General features: G+C 37.4%; 1 protein-coding gene and 2 long non-coding RNA genes across 28 annotated transcripts; 2 read left to right on the plus strand and 1 right to left on the minus strand.

Annotated features, from left to right (window-relative positions):
- The first annotated feature begins 109 nt into the window (after positions 1-109).
- Positions 110-3,987, plus strand: LOC149987573 (uncharacterized). 11 transcript variants are annotated; one of them, XR_016498014.1, is made up of 6 exons: positions 110-1,467; positions 1,925-1,988; positions 2,191-2,306; positions 2,708-2,767; positions 2,913-3,019; positions 3,379-3,987. It is a non-coding gene; the product is annotated as an uncharacterized LOC149987573 (long non-coding RNA). The 11 variants fall into 11 exon arrangements; XR_016498019.1 differs by lacking the exon at positions 110-1,467 and adding an exon at positions 1,478-1,775 and having other exon boundaries at positions 3,196-3,987; XR_016498020.1 differs by lacking the exon at positions 110-1,467 and adding an exon at positions 1,478-1,775 and having other exon boundaries at positions 3,343-3,987.
- A 1,840-nt stretch (positions 3,988-5,827) lies between these two features.
- LOC149987574 (uncharacterized) lies at positions 5,828-7,632 on the minus strand. Its single transcript, XR_016498024.1, has 5 exons — positions 7,468-7,632; positions 6,902-6,972; positions 6,672-6,783; positions 6,276-6,415; positions 5,828-5,964 (listed from the first exon to the last, which is right to left on the minus strand). It is a non-coding gene; the product is annotated as an uncharacterized LOC149987574 (long non-coding RNA).
- A 1,097-nt stretch (positions 7,633-8,729) lies between these two features.
- LOC112294360 (uncharacterized) lies at positions 8,730-14,095 on the plus strand. Of its 16 annotated transcripts, none has more exons than XR_012219383.2 (5): positions 8,731-9,412; positions 10,252-10,451; positions 11,054-11,735; positions 11,836-11,985; positions 13,217-14,095. XR_012219383.2 is itself a non-coding variant. In XM_090243882.1 (5 exons), exons 4-5 carry the CDS (start codon positions 11,179-11,181, stop codon positions 11,870-11,872), a joined length of 594 nt encoding a protein of 197 aa, XP_090100008.1. In that variant the 5' UTR covers positions 8,731-9,412; positions 10,252-10,451; positions 10,691-10,902; positions 11,054-11,178; the 3' UTR covers positions 11,873-12,852. The 16 variants fall into 16 exon arrangements, 14 of the variants coding, with proteins under 14 accessions (XP_073396242.1, XP_073396243.1, XP_073396244.1 ...); XR_012219384.2 differs by lacking the exon at positions 13,217-14,095 and adding an exon at positions 12,675-12,852; XM_090243882.1 differs by lacking the exon at positions 13,217-14,095 and adding an exon at positions 10,691-10,902 and having other exon boundaries at positions 11,836-12,852.
- The last annotated feature ends 981 nt before the right edge of the window (positions 14,096-15,076 follow it).

Genomic DNA, 15,076 nt, shown 5'->3' on the forward strand with positions numbered 1-15,076 from the left:
AGCATGTGGTTACGTTTCCATTGCTCAGATCAACTGCTCTTTTAAGATTTCGTATCGTAGTTCACGTTTCATATACTAAGTGGCTTTACTGTGAATTTGGTAGTGGTCTTCCTCACGTTTTAGTTTTCGAATTTCCTGGTCTTTAAGCATTAATTTTCATATTGTCGCCAACTGAGGATCGATTTGAAGATGCTGCATGGCGATTTGGACCTCACTGGAATCGATACTATTGCAACTGTGGAATTTAACAGCAAGACCACAAATACACGAAGGAATCGACTTGTTCCGGAGTTGCAGTGGTGGAGCCCTAACAGGGGGGGGATATCATTGTTTCCATAGCCCTTTTACTTCAACTCCGCTGTGAACTCTGGTTTCCGCGTCCATCTTCACAGAATTAGCTGCCTTAACACTTCAATGATACCCAGGACTGCGAGCGACCGATCATGGCAACCTACACCAGTGCGCAAGTTGATGTGATTGCGGAGGTCGTAGCTGGCGCAGAGGCCTCATGGCTAATTTCAATGCTCTGTTGCACGAGATCTACATCCTGTGAATACATTGTAGGAAGAGGGTAGTTAACAAGCTCTCCGGATTCTTCTGAAACTGTCTGTCTGTCGGTCTTATCGACATGTTATGACAGAGGGGGAATATATGACGTTGCATGTGTTTGATGTGTAGAATCCCTGGCTTATATCTATCAAGAATTAGGGTGGCAAGTTGGAGAAACGTTTGAGGGATCCTTGTCTATATCCGGATTGTTACCGTAAGGATTAAATTTGGGTTTCTGACGAGAGATTGATGTCCTGTGCACTAAATACGCCAGGAACTTGGAGTTACGCGTCTGCTGGAAATTTGATTCGTGCATATGCTGAAAAGAATGCTTTGAGCCTTGATCTAGGCGACGTAAAAAAAAACTTCCGTTGGCGCACAATGGGGTGCTTGTGTTACCGGTAGTCACCTATTGTGAAAGCGTAGGTTTAATCAATGCCTCCGGAAGCGTCCAAAAGCCGAACAATGAAATCCTCTAGGTCTTATTATGATCCGTGTTTTTGAATTTCAAAATGTTTTATTTGCACTGGAAACTTGCAAAAAACCCACCGTCCCAAGTGCGATGCATAGTTCTTAATGTTTACTGGGTGGTTGGACAAGGTGTTACACCGTTACTCCCGACTCGCATCCCGCGTTTCTGTGAGATGAGTGGCTCAAATTCAGCACCCAAATCTAGTTGACTGCATATTTGAAGCGTTGTATAATTATTATTATTGTCATTTGTACGTACAGACGTTTGTGTGACACAATTTGGAGAGACAATGATTTACACGCTGAAGCTTTCAAACCTTAGGAAACTTCTCCAAGAGAGAACAGGTTGTTGAATTACTCAATTACGTTGTATATATATGATGATCTCGAAAGTACAGAAGGCTTCACGTTAGGATGAAACAGTGGCAATCTTCCGATCAACAGTTGGTACGTTGCAAGCCCCTCCTCTCCACGACCAATATCCAAGTCAGTCGTGCATGATGAATGCACAGGGAGGGGTGTAGATTATCTTTGAACGTCCTCTTCGATTCCCCGTGTCTATCTTCCGTTCTTCAATCATAAACGGAATCTTGTTACTAGCCAAGGAGGGGTAGAATTGCGCACACAGTTGTCACTGGACATAGCAATTAGGCTTTATTTTTTCCGGATATACAATCAATGCAGTCAAATTTGTTGGTCAAGTAAATCCCCGAGGGTGCGTCTTTGCTCTGAAGGTTCTAGTAGGTGAACCACAGGTGAACATATTTCTTTGATACAAGGATTGTTCACAAAATAATGCTCCATCTCACGGCTTTTCGAGTTTGGGTGATGCATTTAATCTCAGCAACAAGTATATGAGCCATACACAGGTGAAGTTTGATTTACAATGACATGTTCTGCGCAGGTTTTTCGTTCATTTGCAGGACCTGAGCAAGCAAGTTCTGGAGTAAGATGCTGCAACAACCAAGGTGCCCTTCTTGCTGCTTTGAAAAACTAGTTTTGGCATGTGGTTCCAGGTTTGTACATGTCACCTACTGATGTGATTATTGGTTTCTGGAATGACCAATCGACCCCCACTTTAATTCAAACAAAAGGATGACGTGAAAATGTGCATCGAGCTTTTCACGACTCAGAATCTAATCTACTCATTCTTTTCGATTTCATTCGCAGTGGCAATGAACGGTCGACTGAAGTCCAATTTTGAAAGGAATGCGTTGTTTCTCATTCATGCTGGTGCCAGACTTGAGTCTTTGGAGCCTTGATCTAAACATGGGACACTCTCTACGGTTAGTCTTTTTCTACCAAAGTCACACCTATATCAGTCATGTAATTTTTGGTAGTTTTTCTGTCGATTGTCATTCTTTGGCTTGGAATCCAGACTCTGGAAAAATGAACGTTAATAAAGCCTGAGGATTCCTCGCATGTAATCTGGGAAGTCTGACAGTTATTCGTCAGACAGGTTTATTTCTGCTATGGTGTACAGTATATCTTATCGAGTTTGTAGAGAATATCGTTCAAGTTTGTTGTCTGCCACTTTTCTTTTCTTTTTCCAGGATAAATATTATTCGAAATTTCAAGTGACTTTTACTTCTGTTGTAGCTTTTGTCTCTGCATGTACAGTGAACAGGCTCTCTGCATGTAGGACTTACACAGCAGGTATTCTACTCTTCAAATTGAGCTATGACAGGTTAAAGGGATATCAGCGAGGGCAGCAGCATATCTGTACGCTTTACAAAAAGAGCGCAGAGTTAAGTAATTAGTTTCTAGATTTTGTGCAACATATGGATAATAAGTTAGATCTATGTGCATCTATCCAGATATCCTAGAATAGAGTCCGACTTCGGAAAGCCGCTTACGTATACTCAGTGTTACACCATTGCGTTAATGTGCAGAAAGTGCATACTCAAATGGTTTTTTTCCTTTTCCTCCGAAGCTGAATGCATGTGGCGACAGAGGGCAAGCCTTCACGTTTGTGGTAGACGATCCTTGAAGGCAACAGGTACATTGACAACCCGTATTTACACATTCCCCAATCTTTTCACACACCGACTAGTTCGTTTTCATTGCTGACTCACGATCTACATATCGGGTATAGATCTTATGGGAATGCTGATGTGATTCTTTTTTATTTTATGGGGAACACTTTCTTACGCTTGTTTGTGTGGGCCTCGTAAGGTCAAGCTGAGTGAGAATCACAACTATATCTCCTTGACTTGGATTAGCAACCATCAATGACCTAATTAGGGTTTTCAACCTTACATGCAAAAATGTACTGGGTTCGGACCCCCTTGACGTCAACTTCGTCCTGTGATCGCACTCCAGAACGGCAACCATAATTGGGTTTTCTTGGTCGGGCAGTGCATCCGACCGAGAACCATGAATCGTATACTTTTTGCTGCAGGCTAAGGCTGTAGGGACCAATGCAGCACCTTGTCCAGTAGCACATGTGAAGTATACTTCGGCAGGCTCAACAAGGATTCACCTAAAATGGCTTGATGGGTCATTCAAGATTTCACCACCCAATTGCTCATAGGAATTTTTACAGCGAAAAAAGATGGCAGCTGCAACATTCAACCACTCGGCACCTGAGGACGTTAGTGTTGATACTCTTATATCTTCTGTTGTTTCTCTCAACTCTGCATGTAATTCCCCCATTGCAAGCTTCGAAGCTCTGTAATTTACATTCCTGGGGAGATTGTCTTATCCACGCAATTTTTTAGCACTCTAGCAAAGCTTTTTGTTCGCTTCTCGCACGCCATTTCCATCATCTTGTGGCATTCTAGGGTTGGGGCGGAGATTCTGATGCTCGATTGGGGCTTTTTTTTGTCTGCTCTGTATCTTAATTTGGAACTTAGCAGTGAACCTCATTGATCATTCATGGTGTGAACTACAGCCTTTTCGAAGGCAATGATAAATTTCTTTGTGTATTTGGTTGATTTTTTTAATTTTAAAATTCGCTTTTTGGGTTCTTTGTGTGACTATTGAATCCTTTTTTATCTTTTTTTCTTAAGTTTTTGAAATCTTCAATTTTCTTTATCTTCTGCTTATATTATTTACTTTATTCTTTTACGGTTATTGTCGAAGCAACTACTTGTGATGCACGTGTGCATCCACATTTTGAGCAAACACATATTTTAAAACTAACATTTGGAATATTACAATCAAATTGTATATATTAAATGTGACTTTAATTACATTAAGCCATCAAAGTAATTGTAAAAAAATATACAATATACATGAGATAAGCTTTTTGACTAAAAAAATTGTACGATTGATAGTTCTCGAATAAAAAATAAAGTAAAATAATTAGAATACTGTGATTTTAAATTGTAAAGAGTAATATATATATATATATATATATATATATAGTCTCATTTTAAAGGCAATCTTATTCTGTTTTGAGTAATTATTTCAATATTACTATTAAGAACATAAAATTTATTCAATCTATAAAAATTAAATTTAAACTAGTAGTTAGTAGAATTTTACAAGGATATTGCATTTTAATGAAAAAATTGATATATGTATATATGTATATAATTATACATACATACACTCATTTATTCATTATTCATTTTGTATCAATTTCGTTTTATATAAATATCATAACTTTTTTTTAAAATAAATCATAATTTTAAAAATTGAATACGTGTAAGAAGGACTATTTAAATTTATAAAATGCATATCAATAGATTTTTTATTTTCTTTATTAAATAAATAATATATTGGTTTTCAAAGCAATGAGATTATACAGCTATTGTAAATGCGTTTTGTGGGTGATTTTAGCATGTCTTTTGACCCCTAAAATGTTACTGCTTGCATTAAAAAAAAAATGGGAAGTATTTGATAAGAGATATTTTTGGTGACTGAAAAATACAATCTTTCTGTGCGTATTTCTCAAACAAGCTGAGAACTATTACGTGAAAGCATAAATTTTTTATTGACAGTAAATTGTAGAAGAATAATTATACGAAATACAATTATCTTACATAATGTAATAGACCTATTCCAAGATCTTGGACTTTGAAGTTGGAAATTGTACTCAAAGTAAAATAAAATGTTCATGAATACTAAATATTAGAAATGTTTTATGCAATTGACAATGATTGGTAAAATTGGGATTTAAATTCAAAACTAGAATTCTAATTTCATTCTATGTTTGCAGTTGATGGTCAAATAAAATTAGTTAATAACCATAGAAAATGTCAAAAAATAACAACTTAAGATTCTCACTTTTAAGTATATTTTTATTTTAGTTTGTATATGTAACTATGAATAACATTTCTATACACACACACCCACACACACACACACACATATATATATATATATATATATATTTATATACAACCATAGCTGAAGTAAAAAAGTGATTTCATAACTCAGGCAATTGTTGTTATTAAAATATATTATCTTTGCAATAAAAGCTGAGAAATTTCATTGGAATCTATTGACAACCTATTACAAAATACACATGGGGTATTTAGATGATAATCACAACAATGAAATAAGTAATTCTAGTTAAAAGAAACAAAGATGTATGTGAACATTACGAATGAAATAAGTAATACATTACGAAAATGTGTACGTAGACATTCATTTACTTACTTATTTAATTATTCACGATGCATATCTGCATAAAATTTCACTTGCACAAACCCAATTGGATGAAGTAAATCCCTGATTTCCTCGTTGCTGGAACCTCTGGCCTTTTCTTGAACAGTGTTGCATATCACAAATTGTACTATCAAAGCCTTTTAATTGATTATGCTTTCTTTCTTCTTCTTTTTCTTTGTGCCTTATTTTTCCATTGTTGTAGGTGTGTGACCAATGGTCAAACCCATGACAGCTTTCCAACAAGGAATTTGAATAAGAAGAATAAGCAAAAGAGAATATTATGCTGCGTGGTCTCCGCAGAGAGCAACAATTAGAAGGTGCAGGCCTCTGCTCACAATGCCCACACATGCACATGGAGCCTTGCATTATTATTATGAAAGGAAAACATTAAAATTTATAAATAAAAATGAATAAAAATTAAATGGAGGAAGTTTATCAAACTCCCTCACGTACCCAGTAGACAAGGCAGAGGGAATCATCATCTTCTGCATCCTTACACAACTTTGACCAACATGAACTTCAAAATAAAAAAAAGAAATCTACATGTATATATACATATGTGAATAAATAAATAATAACAATAATAATAATAATAAACAAAAATATGTTTGGGCGTTGCAGAAATCACAGAGTCATACTTGAATTATTTCCAGTCAAACAAGAGCTTCAATAATCTACATGAAAATTTGAAACCCAAAAGGCTGGTGATCAGGGTACTTGGATTCCTTTTGCCTTTTATTGCATGGGGAAGAGCGTCAAACAACCTCGTGTATCACCACTGCAGAAGATTTCATTTTAGGCCAGAGAGACACCCCCTCCCTGCTGCTGCACAATAAGGCTTATGAAATATTTAAATAAATAATGTGCTCAGAGCTTGTTGGCCCTTTTTTGTGCCTCTCTCCCTTTCATTATTCATTTGTGATAAGGTGCAGGACTCTTGGGGTGGAGGGGGGGCTTGATAACATTATGAAATCATGGAGTCCACATATATATATGCATTATATATATATATATATATACATATATATACATACATATTCTCTGCCACCCAGTTCACTGGTCTTCTGAAGCCTGACTGACTGTTCTTTCTATTCTCTGCTTTGGAGCTGAATCCTTTCTTCTTCTGTTATATTTTCAAAGACGTCCCTTATTTTGCAGTCAACAAGGAGCTCAGATGATGGTCAGGTTTGTGGGAGGAGGAGGAGGAGGTCTGACAACAACAACAATAACAAAAATAAATAAATAAATAAATAAATAAAAATACCTGATCCGCTAGCTGGTGCTTACACTGCACTTGTTCAATTTGTCATTCTTTCTTGTGTTTGAATTCGTGTTCTGTTTTTTTATGTCATTTAAAAGGGAGTATGTTAGCACTATATGAATATCCTCTGGTACTTTTTCTCATTTTTGCATTTAATGAAGACTGATCCAAGCAGAGAAAAAACTATACCCTGCAGTTATTGAACACACATCACAGAGATTTGACTTTCTTTTAATAGAATAGTATATATGCGTGTGTGTGTGTGAGTGTCTTTGTGTGTATATATATATATATATATATATCTACACACATTCACAGACACACACACATATACCCATACCCTCCTTGTAAGGTCAGAGGAGCATAAGCATTTCTATCTACATTTCAAACTCCCTCTGAATTCAAGTAAGGTCCCCTGAATTACTACCCAGTTGTCAAAATCAGAATGTTCAACAAATTAATTGTCAACAATCTCTCCTTACAGTATGTGTGTGTAGATATATATATATATATATATATATATATACACACACACCCACACATACACATAATTGCATGGTTATACATACAGTTTGGAGCATGACAAAAGGGCTTCCATGATCAGGAGAAAGGAAGATTAAAAATTCTTCTTCTTCCACTGCAGAAATGCTGGCAGAGGGTCTTATTCTGCTGGAATAACAGCCCTTCTAACAGCAGAGAGGTAGGTAGGTAGGTACCCAGAGAGGAGCATGACACCAACCAATGCTTTAGTGAAGTGAGTACCCTGGAACAAAGAAAGAAATGATGGAAAGCATGAGGTGTGGTGCCCCATTTAGAAAGTCAACTTCACCACCATAAGTGTATATATATATATATAGCCAACAGGTGTGTGTCTCTGTGTGTGTGCAAATATCAATATTTATTTACATATAAATATATACAAACATCAATCTATCAGCCTTTTTTTATTATAATAGTAGTAGTGATAATACAGAAGGAAAAACTTTGTTGGTTGCATGTGCAAATTGGATGGATTTCAGACTGATTGATTTCTCTGTGGAATGGGATTCAGCAATAAGTTTTAGAGAGACTCTGCAGCTGCTTTATTCACTTGTTTTTCTTGTCATACTGTCCTTGTTTGATTTTGAAAACCTTTGTGTGAGACTCATCACAGAAATGAAACCTTTCTTTTTCTCTCTCTATGAATTGTTTATTTATTTATCTTCCTCCATTTTTCGTCCTTTTTTCCTTTTGATGGCAGAGGGGTATTTGTGTGTGTATTTATTCCAGTATGATACCTGGATTGAAAGCTGTCTGTGTATTTGCAGAATGTGACACCAGCTTTGTCATACCCAATCTCAATCCATGCATCTTCTCACCTTCCCAAACTTCATACCATCAAATGCTCAGATTTTCTGCACTTTTTATGCTAGAAACTAATATCAACACTTCTTGATATCAGCTTCAAACAGTTTCAAACTGGTCAGCAATCACACTGAAAAAACACTGCAAAAAAAACACTTGTAGATCTCCCAACACACACACACACACACACACAGTCCACATGCATTACCAAAATGGCATCAAGAAGCAAGTCAATTCTGCTCAACCAAAAACTGCCAAACTGCACAGAAGAAAGGAATGGGATTCAATCCAAAATTCCTGCTGCCAAGCCAATCAAAGATTTGATGCAGTCAGATTCACTCAATCACAATGATTCATTAATTGGTTTCTCACCTTCTTTTTTTCTTTTTTCTTTTTTTTACTTTTGCTTCTTTTTTATACTTTGGGGGTGATTAGTTGATTTATTCAACCCAGGGTTTAGTTGACTCCATGTCCTTATGGGGTGGTGGTGGTAGTGGTGCCTGCAACCCTCTTAATAGGGAGGTATTTGATAGTGCCCTGGCAGGGATAGAACTGGGGAAGAGGGCTACATCAACTCCACCAGGGGACTGATCAATAATATATCTTTCACAGATGGGATCGTTGCTGGAAGGGGAGCACATGAGAGCAGCAGGCAGGCAGGCAGGCAGACAGACAGACAGATAGACAGACAGGGAGGGAGTGAGCGAGGGGCCCCGCACATTGCCATGCAATTTTAGAGAGACAGCCCCCCCCCTCCCCTGCCAGCAGAACCTGATGGCTCTGAATGCCACACACGCCCCACCCCCCATTCTAGTTGAGAGCTCTCTGTCCATTCACATTCATCTCTGGCACAACCCTAACCCTAACCCTAAACCCCCAGCCTGTCCTCCCTCAAGACCAGAAAATAACCAACTGGGTGAGAGACATTCACATGTGAGTGCTGCATCACTCATTTGCAATGTGTATGACCCCCTCTTTTTGCAAGCTTGTTACAGAGCTGCTGCAATGACTGCGTTCTAGGGAGTGAGTGCTCTTGTTGTCTTAAGGAGGAAGTGGGGGTTCTCAAAAGAGTGCAAGTCATTGTCTAAGGGGGTTAATAGAGCTCTGCCAGGGGAAGAAGGAGGAGTGGGCAAGCACTATTCTCTCATTGATAGGAACATGGAGCCAGTGGTACTTACTCTGACTCCCCCCCCTCCCCATTGTGCATGATTTTGGAGCCCTTGTAATCCATGAAGGCACTTTGTTTTTCTTATTTTAATGAAGTGAAAAAATACCTCCTTTCCCTTGGTCATGGATGTGACTAGATACCCCATTCCATGTTGTCTTTAAACTCTCTTTTTTCAGTGTGTGTGTGTGTTTATTGTAATGTTTGTTATTTGTATTCAAATCTAGACATTTATTAACAAGGCACCACAGAGCAAGGGGAAGGGGTGTTTGTCCAGTCAAAACAACCCTTCATTCATGCAGTAATGATTGTGGAGAGTTAATTTTTTTTTTCATTTTAAAATGCTCTCTCAATGCCCCTCACTGCCAATGGATAAAAGCCTCTAGTGCCAATCCACAAATGCATGCTTGATTCTGACTCTTTACACAGACATTGAAAAGAACAAGAGAGAGAGAATGAGAGAAGCTTTCAGACATTTCCACAAAAGTTGATATTACTTAGAAGGATCAACATTACATATCTTCTTCTGTTTTTTAATGAGTGAACCCAACATCTGCAAACCTACCTGTGTACTAAATAAGTTGACAATTAACCTCAATCTTGATTACAAGTATAAGTTCAAAACCATGAGAATCACTCACATTTACTTTTGTCATTCTTTATTTTGTTTGAATGTAATACTTTTTTTTCTTCTGATGTTGGTGTCTCATATTGTATTGTTGATTACTGCATTATCCAATAGCCTCATTACCCATTTTTGGTGCACATACAGAAAGCCTGCATATATATATATATGTATATATATATGCATGATAAAATTAAATCTGTTCAGGGGTGGGTACAGGGGGTCCACATGGGCCAAGGAGCCCCTTAAAACATGGTTCTGGATTCTCATGGGATAAAGCAAATTAGCTTACAAGTCACCAGGGGTGTTGGCATAGTACTTGAGCCCTTGGCTAGATTTCCAATTGGGCTCTGAGAATGAGTTTAATTGTGGAGTACAGATCAAGGCTGTTTCCAGCAGTTGTTGGTGTGTTCCCAGAGGTACACAAAATAATAAGTTCCCTCTCCATTATTGTTCTGCTGCTGTGCGCATAATAGAGTATATATGTGCTATGTATTTGTTTTGGTGATGTTAAGTAAAGAAGAAAAAATAAATGATAAAATAATCTGATAAACAATTTGATGAATAAAAGAGAAAGAGACAGTCCTGTTGCAGTCTGAGTTCACATGGATCCAATAACACATAAATTTCATTGTCTCAAATGTTGCGGTTTTATCAGATTGCAAACCAATACTTTTCAAGAATAATGAAATCCAATTATCATGTAGAAGAATTGAGTTCATCTTTCAAATCACAACATTTTTTTATTTTCTATTTTTTTTCTACTATAAGAATTTCTTTCTTTCTTTTTTTCGTTTTTTGATACCAAGTTGTATGAAGAGCACCACGCACAAAATCTGCAACACAATCTTGAAATGATAAGATTTCAAGGTATTACCATGCTGTTTTACCTATTTCAAATGCAACCCATGGATGTTTCAATTCATCATAGCAATTCAATCCACAGCACATTGTAAAGTCTTCATGCGTTTAACACCTTGATTTTCTTTTAACAAAACTAACTTAAAACCACAATCTGCAGCTCCTTCACTCACGTATGAATGTTATGAATTTGGAAATTGTTATTCATGCTCTTAAGATTGATTGACGCCGAGTTGTTGGCAATAATGGAGGGTTAGCGGACACAGCTGAAATGAGGGGCATCGGATGATTGAGAAGCAGAGAAGCACCCTGGGATTGGTGGACATGCAAGGGAACATTCCTCATCAATACGTCAGCGCAAAGGCCAACGCGAGCAAGGGATATGGACGAAGACGACGACGACGACGACGCGGCGCTTCTGTTGCGCGTCGCGCAGAGCTCCCACACAGAACTACCGGTGGGTACACGATACCATCTCCCATCAAGCGCGAAAGGAGGGAGAACCCTCAAAGCAACAACAATGCCTGCGCGTACCCACCAGCAGCAGCCGCGACAGTCGAATCGCCATCCCCACAACGGGAAGAAGAGCAGAGGAGGAGGCTCTGGCAGATCCGCATTCGCCCGGAACGTCGTCTCACGACGTGCCCAGACAGACCCATTGCCAGATCTACAACCAACAATGAAACTCGACCTAATCTCCTACCTCCCTCCTCCTGCTCCTCCGCGAGATGGTGTCGATGTCCAGCTGGGCGAGCGATGTGCGCGACGATTGCGACAGAGCAGCAGGCAGGGGGAATCTGGTATCACGAGACCCTGACCCACAATCAGTGCGCGATTGAATCGTGAGTGATTGAGTGAAAGATCGATTCTTTCTTTTCCCCTGTTGAGGGCGGATTCGTCGAGGTTGGTTTGGTTGGACTCATCATCCCCACATGAATGCAGAGCCAGGAGGATTCAAACCTCGTCTTGGATGTTATGAAACACGGAGCCAATGCCGAACGAGGCTTGTGTCGTGGAGGAGGAGCCCCATTCTGGAGTCTCTGGAGACATAGATATATATATATATATATGATTATTATTATTATATAACAGGTATGTTTCTCAATACTAATATTTAAATATATTCTTTAAATATTTAAATATTTAGAGTTGATTCTTTATATGGAATTAACTTTATAATTATGTAAAATTAAATATCTTTAAAATTTTTTCGTTGTTTTTTCCAATTGCAAGAATCTTTGTTTTTGTGTAAAAAAATATATCTTTAGCTCAATGCATATCACTTTTGTGTAATTTTGTTGCTTTTCTCTATGTATGTATGTCTCTCTATATATATATATATATATATATATATATACATCAATTAATGTAAACATCATATTATGTTAATATGTTCTACACTTTATATATGGATTTAGAGAGTTTGAATTATGTGTATATTATAATCTTAGCCATAATTTGTTCTACCCAATTTTAATTTGTATATTTAATGCCCTTTATAAGATTGCAGTAATATATATATGTAAATATGTATATATGTAAATTTAGAAAAATATTTACGAAAAAGTGTTAGAATCAATTGGTTGTATTGCACTGAATTTCCACTTTGGATTATAGTATTTTCATCTTAAAAAGAAAAGTTGCTCTAAATTCTTTCTCTTGGCTTTGAAGCATATTTACTATCATAGTTTGATTTCTAATAGGGCTTAAATATTCTCTCTATCTCTATATACTTTAATTAATTTTAATTGCACTTTTTACATGTATACATATATATAAAGAAACCTTATTAAATTGGTGCTTATCACAAGAGGAATAATAGATGAGATTGCATCATGCAAAATCTCAACTTTAATTCAAAATTTGAATAATTTATAGATTTCATTTATCATTATTCAAAAAACGATGTTACAATTGTAATGTGAATATTCCATTTATCTATTATTTTTCTAATAATAACATATGAGTAATGGCTCATGCATGTATCATCCTTGCACAATTTTTATCTTACAGAACACACATGATAATAATTTTCTACTAAACAAGTAGTTTGTTTAAACTGTATAAACCACAAAATACATAACATAAAACACAGTAATTTACATAACATTTTTTTACTTTAAAAATGATTACGAATCATGCCAAAAGATGAAAAATGATCCTTATTCATTAAGTATGGTAAAATAAAAAAGGGAATGAAGTCAGGAAATTGTTCATGTTAAGCTTGTGAAGCAATGGTACCAACAACCACTCACTCACTACTCCACCATCCACATGATTTAACCTTTTTCTTTTCCTCTTTCTATTCTATGTTAAATTCCAGAGATAACTGCTATGGTTGCACCCAAGGCAACAACAACAACAACAACAACAACAGCAACAACCCAAGTCATTAGAATTTGTAAATAAAAAAAACTTCCCCATTGGCTCTGTTTCCAAAACATGCTTCTGGCTCAAAGCTTTGAATGAATGCATCATTCATTGATTCTCTTCACATAAGAAAGCATTATGGTAGAGACATGCACCTGGGTTACAATACCCAAGGGAAGCACTGTGTAAGAGGTATGGGTGATTCTCCTTCATGGATGAATGATATGCTGTCAGTGGCACAATTTGGATGAATGATATTGGAAACAAAGTTAGTAGGAAAGATTATATAAGTGAAGCCAACTGGAGCCCTACTCTCGTCATGGCTGTAATGTTGTATGATTGATAAGTGGGGGAGGGGGGGCAGGAGAGAGAGGGTGCCCATTCCGCCTGAAATTGTCACTCCCCCCCCTCTCCATTGTGGCAGAAATGGGCACTTCTTCTTCATAAGCCGGAGGATGTGATGCCGACTTCTTCTTCTTCTACATCTCCCGTCCCCGTCCTCGTCCTTGTTGATTAACTAGGCCAAGGATTGTGCTTAAGCAGTAGGGGTTTAGAACACAATTTGATGTGGTGGACAAGGTAGCTTACAACAAGACTTGGACAGGTGGGGGAGGAGGAGGAATCATAAGGTTTTATTATTATGTTATTATTATTATGATGATGCATGCAACAGCAGCTGCTACTGTCCTTATTATTATGAGCACCCCTCTTCACTAGACTACCACCCACTCTGGCCCTTCTTTGCTGGGCTTTTGGACCTCTCTCCCAAGTTTGCAACTCTTTCTTGTATGTGTTTATGTCCTTTTTCAAAACTTATTTATTTATTTATTTATCCTTGATATATATATATATATATATATATATGTTGTTGGAATGCCATTAATTGTCAACTGAAGGTTTTTCAGCCATCTTGGGGGGTTTCTTTTTTGAATCACAGGCTAAACCATCTGTAATCACAGGCTAAACCACCACCTCCATCACACAAAACCACTGCCTTTGTAGTTGTTAAATTTGCCGATCATTGGTGGGCTTGGAATCCATTTGAAATCTTTTTACAATGTATTCCAACATTATGAAGCTCATGAAGCTCAACTCATGAAGCTCAAAGTGGGTTTTATTTTTCTCCATGATTGGATATACTGTAGTTGAGTGTTATGCCCCCAAAATGATGGGTACACTATTCCCATTAGATTTTTTTGTTTTTTTGCTTTTTTTTCCTTCCTCTTCTTTCTTCCAATGAAACTATGATGAATAGGGTTATGAGAGAAAGTGGGAATGTGGGTGAGGAGGAGAGGCCACCAACCAAGCAGTGGTGGTCATTGTTGTTGATGGGTGTTCTTTCTTCTTCTTCTTCTTTGAGGGAGTTGAAGTAGAAGTACCACTATCAAGGTTGGCCGAGAAACAAACTCTCAAGTGTGGCAAGATTATTAGCATTGCCCATACATATGAGTACACACACCACCATTGTAAGAAAGAATTGTCACCAACCATGCCAAGTAGAATGGGGGAAAAAAATAAAATAAAAAAAATAAAAAATAAAAAATAAAAACAGATGATGAGAAGTCCTTTTCTTTTATCCTTTCTGGTGAGATGCAATAGATTGGTTCCACAAGAGAGTGAGGACGTACAAAACCCATTCATAAGTAACACCATCTGGTTCTCTACATCCACAAGATGTAATCTCCCCACCTTTTTCTTTTTCTTTTTCTTTTTGGGTACATGGAATGTTAGAGTGTGATGTGATGTACCCAACAAAAAAAGAAAAAAAAAACATGCTTTGAAACCCCCCCCCTCCCCCTCCCACACACACCCT

Source organism: Physcomitrium patens, chromosome 17, assembly GCF_059467195.1.
Source record: "Physcomitrium patens ecotype Gransden chromosome 17, ASM5946719v1, whole genome shotgun sequence".
Taxonomy (NCBI): domain Eukaryota; kingdom Viridiplantae; phylum Streptophyta; class Bryopsida; order Funariales; family Funariaceae; genus Physcomitrium; species Physcomitrium patens.